The sequence below is a fragment of the Hordeum vulgare genome, chromosome 2H (genome assembly GCF_904849725.1).
Source record: "Hordeum vulgare subsp. vulgare chromosome 2H, MorexV3_pseudomolecules_assembly, whole genome shotgun sequence".
In the NCBI taxonomy this organism is placed as follows: Eukaryota; Viridiplantae; Streptophyta; class Magnoliopsida; order Poales; family Poaceae; genus Hordeum; species Hordeum vulgare.
In genome coordinates, this window is record NC_058519.1 from 202,515,341 (window position 1) to 202,523,291 (window position 7,951).

Sequence of the window (7,951 nt, forward strand, 5' to 3'; positions counted from 1 at the left end):
CTTTCTCTGATCTTCATCAGAAGCTCCCTCTCGCATGCCAGCACTAACATGGAAAACTTTCAGAGCAGTAAGCCAGAGCGTGGATCTCACTTCCCACCTTTTAAAGTGCACACCGGTAAACTTATCCGGCCTGAGTGCATCAGAAAATCTAGCCATAATTAACTCAGGAAATTGCCTACAATTAGGTTTTTCGATTGTTGAATTGTTGAGTAATTAGGCACAATTTCCATGATTAATTCCAGAATATAAAGCATGACGATACTAGCTACTAACATGTGAAACTCTAACATACTAGATGCACTAGACAACATGAATAGCAACAACACTGTATAGCAAAATGTGTACGCATCTAACATGTTCATCAGGCCAACGGGATCATGATGGACGTACCGAACGTTTGTAGATGAAGCAGATGTGTTCGGTGCAGCTACGTTGTTGACGATGATGTTGGTGATCACGGGACGAAGTAGACGACGCTTGCGGCGGCGGTACGCAGCACCGCCCGACTTGCTAGGTAGACGACCCGTTGTGGAAGCAGCGAGCAGTCGCGCAGAGCGCTTCCCAAAAACCTAATTTGCCCTCTCACGTACAGGATTACAAAGGCAACTGGTTCCGGAGACCTGCTCTCCCGTTCGCCGTTGGACGCCGGCGCTCGGGATGAGGTAGACTACGATGGCGGCGCAAGTTGTGAGACGAGGTAAAACCCTAGATGTTTTTCGGTGTGTCTTTGGCCGACCACGATAAGCAGTATATATAGGAGGACCAAGATCGGTTCCGTGTCGCGACCACGTCTCAAACCGACTTGGTTTCCAAGTCGTATACTTACCGGACAAGAAATTAACTTGTCTGCCAAGACATAAAAATAAAACGGCAAAAGGAAGCCGCGCCCCCGCAAGGCATCTGACCAGAATTTGGCGGACCATTCACGCCCATGTCGTACGTACGCCCGGCCCGGCCAAGCGAGCGAGCGCACATGTGGTTCTCTCCTTTCTCTTCTCAACACACACTTAGAGTGGTGGGGAGAACTCACTATATAAAGATGTCCAATACTTCCTCCACTAGCGGTATGTGACTAAACTTTAGCAGCACCACACAACCACTTGTCATTTTACTTATGGGGTCAATTTGAGATTTCATAATTTTATAGATGGGCCAAGCCCATTAATTCTAACACCGGCATCACTGGCTCCGGCCACCGACCGAACCTGTGCACCCCTGTGCATCATGTGTCAATTATAGAAATTGAACTCGGGTCGTTGAGCTGCACAACCGCATGTCCAACCACTGAGTCAAGGCTCTCTTTGCCAAAAATTTATTCAACAACGACAATGAAGTTCTTAGAGCTCTAAGCAGCTGTGTCTTGGTTCCACTTCAGATTATAAAACCGTCGTATGCCAAATCAAACTTAATCAAATATATTTACTGTAACTAAGTATATAAATGATTAAAGCACCCTCAGTTAAGTACATCAGAAAGGATCACTGCAAGTACATATATCAATTATAAGGGTTTGCAACATGCATCTCAGAAAGGGAATTTCTTGCTTCTACTTAGCCCAAGGCTTTAGAACTGAAAGCACGACAATCACCGCAATGATGAGAAGCATGATAATTGCGATCATCATGCACTTCCTTGACTTCTTCTGCAGGCTCTTGGCGCTGCGTAACGCTTCGGTACCAGTTTGCACGTGGTTTACAGCATTCTGAACCTGGGAGTTGAGACACAACAGCAAGCATGAACATCTAACTTTCCATGAAAAACGATGAACTCATAAAATTCTCAGTAAGATTTAATAGACCTGGCTCTCTATGTTATCCAGAATCTCTCCTTGCGCATCGACAAGCGCTGCCATGTCTGCAAAAATCTGAAACCACAATGTTAGATGCTATTAGTAAACTAACAACAAGAACACATGGAAACGATAGAGGTTCAGTTGAAGTCTTGATTATTTTTTTAGCAAAAGAAAAAGATCAATGAAACCGATTAACCGAAACAAAAGCGACAAATAAAGAACATTGACAAACTCTAAAGTTAGAACAAAGCTCTCTGAAGTTTTGATTTTTGACCAAGAGCTAAACGAAAACGTGAAATCTCCTAAAATTACCTGTTGCAATTCTAGAAGCTTTTTTTCAATATCCACCACTACATCATGCCGTTCCTGAATTTCTTCAACCGTGGCCATAATCTTTTCGCCGATGGAAATTTATGAAAAATGAAAAATCATCAGACTCGATAACATGAGGTTCGCAGCACAAGTTGTTGGGGGGAGAGAATAAACCACAGTCAACCTGCCCTCGACCGATTCCTTGAATTGCTTTCTCGAAGATCTGCTCGCTGCTTCCGGTCTCAATCAGGTTATCAATCACCTAGTCATGTTTTTATGGCAAATTTAAATCAGAAAGGCAAATGCATTTCCCATTTTTCATGTACAAAATGTAGTAGGACTAGCATCCTCACCTCATCAGAAGGCTTTGTTCCAGTGACTGCAGTTCCAACATTCAGGTTTATCAACAAACGGTAGCAAGACGATTTAAACTGAAATTATATGCACGAGTATAGTGCATTATGAATAAAGCTCTCCTGACCTGTGAAGATCCTTCTCTCAACGACTTCTCGATACTCTTGCTGGATAGTTTGCCTTAAATTCTGTAAAAATATGGATTACTACAGTGCATGCTCCTTGTTCGTTTCAGCGCAGAAGATGGGCAGTGAGTTAGATATTCAAACCTGGAAATCGTTCATTCTTTCTTTAAGCCTCTTCTTCAGTGCACTGCAATCATCAAGAGCGAGCGAAATATCAACTTTTTGTTGGTGGAAAAAGCATTACATTAAACTTTTTTCAGACAGCTTAAATGATTTTGGACTAAGTCGTTATTAAACTGGTATAGGTCCGCCACCCCGGAAAGAACTGGATTATAGTCAGATATATTATGTCACATCCGTTTATGCTGTCACGTATAGATGTTTTTTGGTTTTAGCGGTCACTGGAGGGTCGGTTTTGTTAGAGATTAGAAACATCCGTTTATGCTGTCTAGCAATCTGTCGATGATTAAATTTACCCAAGAAAGGGAGGGATATCTTACATGGTCATCGACATCCTCGATCGATCTACACTTGTGCCCTTCCCACAACCTGGCTTCTTTCTGTTAGCAAGATTCTGGAAACAGAAAAGGATAGTTAAACCTGAACATTGTTTTAGTCAGGTGAATTCAGGTGCTACTGATCTAGAAAGATATAATCAGGCAGTACATTTCTGTCCATTTGCTCTAGCTTCACTTTTATGCTTCTAGCGATCTTCCCCACTTCATCGATGTCTTTCTCCATGTGCCCCTTGATTGCTGGGAGACGCATCATTCAAACATTCCACTTGTATCATGCCACATTACCACTCAGAAATGCAATTAGTCCTTATACAAGTACAGGATGGACTTCAAACCTTTCATTGCAGAGGCCTTAGTGACTGATTTTGACTTCTCATTTGCTTCCTGCAGGTGGAAAGAAAGATTGATTTTCCTTGTCAATAGTACAAGTTAGAGACTAAGGTGATGGCAAAATGTAATTAAGTACTGTTTTAAAAAGAAAAGGAGTTCATTTTTGAGACGTCTGAAACAAAAATTACCTGAAGTTTCTGAACTATATTAGACATCTTGTCCAGAAGCATCTCGATCTCTTTGACCTAAATAAGACACCTTACTTTAAGAACGCAGGACAATGGTTTTTTACAGGTAAACAAACTGTCCTCTGGATGCACAACAGATAACAGACCTCTTTGAAGAAGTCTTCGAGTCCATAATCTGATTTGTTCTTGGAGTTCTGGCGCCCCATCTCGATGTCCCTCTCCTTTGGGGGGTTCTCGTCCATTTCAAAAGAATCCTATGATTCAGTTGATCAAAAGCATCAACAATTATACAGTAATTGCAAGTTCGACCTATTAACTGGAAGTTGCAACAAATGGGATTTCGACGTATGACCGATTACTTTTCATGTTTGACTTATCTGGAAATCAGTCAGGGTTTGCAGCCCGTCTAATTATTGACCTATGATGACACTAGAAAATAAACGAACTGCATCTATTCGTTCGTTGATTTACGGCGGCTGACAGAGAGAAAAAGAAGAAGAAGCACACGTAATAAGGAAGAAAGGGAACCGCCGCATCATCTTGGACAGAAATAATCTTGTAAACTGTAAACAACATTACCGTCAAAAGATTGTTCATCTTGGCTTCGTGTGTGTGTGTGGAGAGAGAGAGAGAGAGAGAGAGGCGAAGGAAGATGAGATGAAGAAATGTTTACGGTGATGGTGACTTTGGAAAGACCGCCTTGGTGTGGAACGCCGGCCAGCCAGCGATGGAACCAAATAACTATACCAGACAACTGGGTTTAGTAAGAAATTAACAAGGACGTTAATTCTTTTCTTTGCTTGGGGTCTAGCCGTCTATGGGTGGACAGCGATTGCGTCTCCGTGGAAACAGCCACGGCGTAAGTCCAAGTACCTGCTGACCGGCACCTACACCGTGCGGCCTCCTACCCGGGGGTGCTCCTATGTGGGAGCTCTTATTGGACGCTCACTGCTTTCAATAGCGCGCGTTACCCACAGGGGAACCTGACTGGGCTGCCACATTAGTACAGTACCGTGGTTCACTGTAGCGTGCTGTTAAAAACTTGCAAACAATTTTTAAAAAGCAATTTATATTAAAACACAAAATTTTCTGAAATTCTGAATAATTTATACAACTGAACAATTTTTGGTTCTAAAGAAATTGGGATCAACTTTTAAGAATGCAAAAAAAAATTTCAAATGCCGATAATTTTTGAAAAATCTGAAACACCTGTTTTTTTTTTAAAATTTAAACATTCTCTGAAATTCTGAATATTTTTTAAAAAAGAAAAAAAATAGTTTTCTGATTTTTCTTAAAGGGACATGCTAGGTGTCAGCCGGCTGATCGAGGATCAGCCGGCTCACTGGCCCGTTGGATGTATGTGCCCTTGTCCGTTAGATGCAGCGAACAACGTCGTAAAACAGAATCCTCACGGCTAACCATCATGCCCTTCTTTTCTGACAGAGAGGAGAGACCATCCTTTGGCTCTCTCGTCAAGCTTGTGGTTGTTGGTAGGATGTTGACGTGGATGTAGAACATTGACAAGTAATATATCATTTTTTTCTTCTCGTGTACGCACACATGACTAAGGATAGCTTGCCTCATGTTTATCATGTGTATCAACATTGTTTTTTGAGGATTGTTATGTGTCCATCGGTCGACGCGTGCTATACGTTCGACATCTCGATGGTTGTTGGATCTATGCGCGGACAGCGTCTGATCGATCTTCTGTCACGCACCGTTTGTCCCTTTCCCACTCATTAATTCCCGCAACAACGATTTTGTTGCAGAAACATTTATAATAAAGATTGTGTTGTAGATTCCGGCAATAATAGCTTTGTTGCACAAACATTTATAATAGAGATTGTGTTGCAAAAAAATTATGCAACAAAGGTTGTGTTGCAAAAAAAATTGCAACATAGGTTGTGTTGCGGTTTTTTCAATAAAGGTATTGTTGCAGATTTTTTTTCACCCAAAGGTATCGATGGATGAAAGTTTACAACATTAGTGTTATTGCGGAATCTTTCTTGCAACGGGGAAGATGTTGCAAGAAACAAATCACCGCCGGTGAGGGAGTAGCAGCACCACGCTGCCGACGAGCACCGGAACTACGAAGCTCATCGTCAACCCCGCTGGACCTTGCCAAGACGAGCCTCTGATGCTCCCAGACGTCCCCACCTCCTGCACGCACGTCATCTCATCGGATCCGATGATATCCGGCTGGAATCCTTGTCATCGTCGCCATCGCGGCTGGTCTGCCGTGTTTGCCTAGCCGTCGCCTTCGTCCCAGCTGCACGGTGCTCCACCTCCCCACTGCTAGATCTAACCACCACAGAACCCCGCAGCAAGCGCTCTACAGCTGAGCTGCAGACCCGTGTGCGTGGGTGTGGGTGCTATCGGTCGTCGATCAAAAGACGATCCGACGGACGTGGATACGAGATCGACCAACAAATGGTAAGCTTTTCCCTTATTTTTTTGCTGGTATGTGAGGGCGTATATACGCAATAAATCTTCACTCCTTGCGAGAAAAATCATTCGAATAATGATCTCAACTTATACCATATAATCAGATGACAGAGGCAACATTGAAATAGGATCGGTGTAACCCCTCGGACACATCCGCCGGCGCTCGTTACTCCTGGCGGGATCTTTGCTGGCCCCACATATCAATACTAGTCTTTTGTGCACTTTGTCCTCACTCATACGCATCCGGAATCAACTTCCCGGTCGATCACACACCCGTCGGCGGTCGTTACTCCTGGCGGGATCTATACTGGCCCACATATCAATACTAGTCTTTTGTGCACACTTTGTCCTCACTCATGCGCACCCGGGATCAACTTCCCGGTCGGTCATCCATCCTAGAACTACTCCAAGCTGAGCACGCTTAACGTAGGAGTTCTTTCAATGGGCTCCTGAAAAAGAAGGAATTCCTAATTGATATGAGTAGTCTATCACCCCTAATAAGCTAGGCTATCACATACACCACCACTCAGATGAACCGACGTCCTCATCGGGCCACAGGAGCGTTCCCTCTTGGCACAAACGTATGTGCATCCAGTCCAGTACATGTGCCATGTCGTGGCACAAACGTCATGAACAACATGACCGCCCACCTATCCGCAAACATCCGTGTAACCACGAGGGTCGGCTCTGATACCAACTTGTAACGCATAGGACACACCCGCCGACGGTCGTTACTCCTGGCGGGATCTAGACTAGCCCCACATATCAATACTAGTCTTTTCTGCGCACTTTGCCCTCACTCATGCGCACCCGGGATCAACGTCTCGGTCGGTCACTCATCCTAGAACTAATCCAAGCTGAGCATGCTTAACCTAGGAGTTATGTTTGAATGGGCTCCCGGAAAAGAAGGAATTCCTTATTGATATGAGTAGTCTATCATCCCTAATAAGCCAGGCTATCACAATCGGCCACCTCCAGAGAAGTTGGATCACGCACACAATAGCCAGCTTGGGATGTGTCACTCTTTCAGTTGCGACCTATTGTTTGCAACATGACCTATGTTGTGATCGGGTTTTGCAATGTGATCCTTGTTGTGCTCCTTTGCAAACACTCCCCGGTCATCCAGATGCAATGTGCCTCCAGACCCATGTAGCTACACACTTTTGGTAACATGGCCAATATTGCGCTTGAGACTTTGCAACATGATCCATGTTACACTCGGGTTAGAAACACTCCTCGACCGTCCCTCTGTTTAGTCGGTCCGCAACAAAACCAATGTTGCTTGGCTATTTACCAACACAACCCATGTTGCACTTTAATTGCAAACACTCCTCAAAATGGTTGGTCCGCAACACATCCCATGTTGCGCTCAAATATGATTCAACACGACCAATGTTGTGCTCGGGTTGCAAACACTCCTCTACATGATTGGTCCGCAACAAAGCCAATGTTGCACTTGAATTGCAAACACTCCTCAACATGGTGGGTCTGCAATGTTGGAGAATGTTGCATGGGAAACAAAAAAAATCCTACGCACATGCAATACCTATCCATGGTGATGATCATCTACGAGAGATGAGAGTGAATCTACATACCCTTGTAGATCGCTAAGCGGAAGCTGATATAACGCGGTTGATATAGTGGGACAGCTTCGCGATTCAAATTGCAGCCCGTCCCGCGATCTCATCATGATCCGTCCCACGATCCCATCACTATCCATCCCGATCTAGTGCCGAACGGACGACACCTCCGCGTTCAGCACACGTATAGCTCGATGACGATCTCCGCCTTCTTGATCCAGCAAGAGGGGCGGAGAGGTAGATGTGTTCTCTAGCACAACGGCGTGGTGGTGGTGGTGGTGAACTAATCCAGCAGGGCTTCGCCTAA

The 7,951-nt window shown here is 44.3% G+C and overlaps 1 protein-coding gene across 1 annotated transcript; it reads right to left on the reverse strand.

Annotated features, from left to right (window-relative positions):
* Positions 1-1,458: 1,458 nt before the first annotated feature.
* Positions 1,459-4,308, reverse strand: LOC123429920 (syntaxin-132-like). The gene is made up of 13 exons (XM_045113889.1): positions 4,199-4,308; positions 3,766-3,873; positions 3,620-3,676; positions 3,437-3,485; positions 3,250-3,338; positions 3,084-3,157; positions 2,728-2,770; positions 2,586-2,646; positions 2,458-2,483; positions 2,289-2,366; positions 2,105-2,185; positions 1,799-1,864; positions 1,459-1,708 (listed from the first exon to the last, which is right to left on the reverse strand). The coding sequence occupies exons 1-13, from the start codon at positions 4,214-4,216 to the stop codon at positions 1,547-1,549; spliced, it is 912 nt and encodes a 303-aa protein (XP_044969824.1). The 5' UTR covers positions 4,217-4,308; the 3' UTR covers positions 1,459-1,546.
* Between the last annotated feature and the right edge of the window lie 3,643 nt (positions 4,309-7,951).

Coding starts and splice junctions, on each gene's coding strand:
- LOC123429920 (XM_045113889.1), bottom strand. Junction 3,486..3,619: donor ATATAGTTCAGAAACTTCAG/GTAATTTTTGTT, acceptor TTCCACCTGCAG/GAAGCAAATGAGAAGTCAAA. Junction 3,339..3,436: donor TAAGGCCTCTGCAATGAAAG/GTTTGAAGTCCA, acceptor TGCGTCTCCCAG/CAATCAAGGGGCACATGGAG.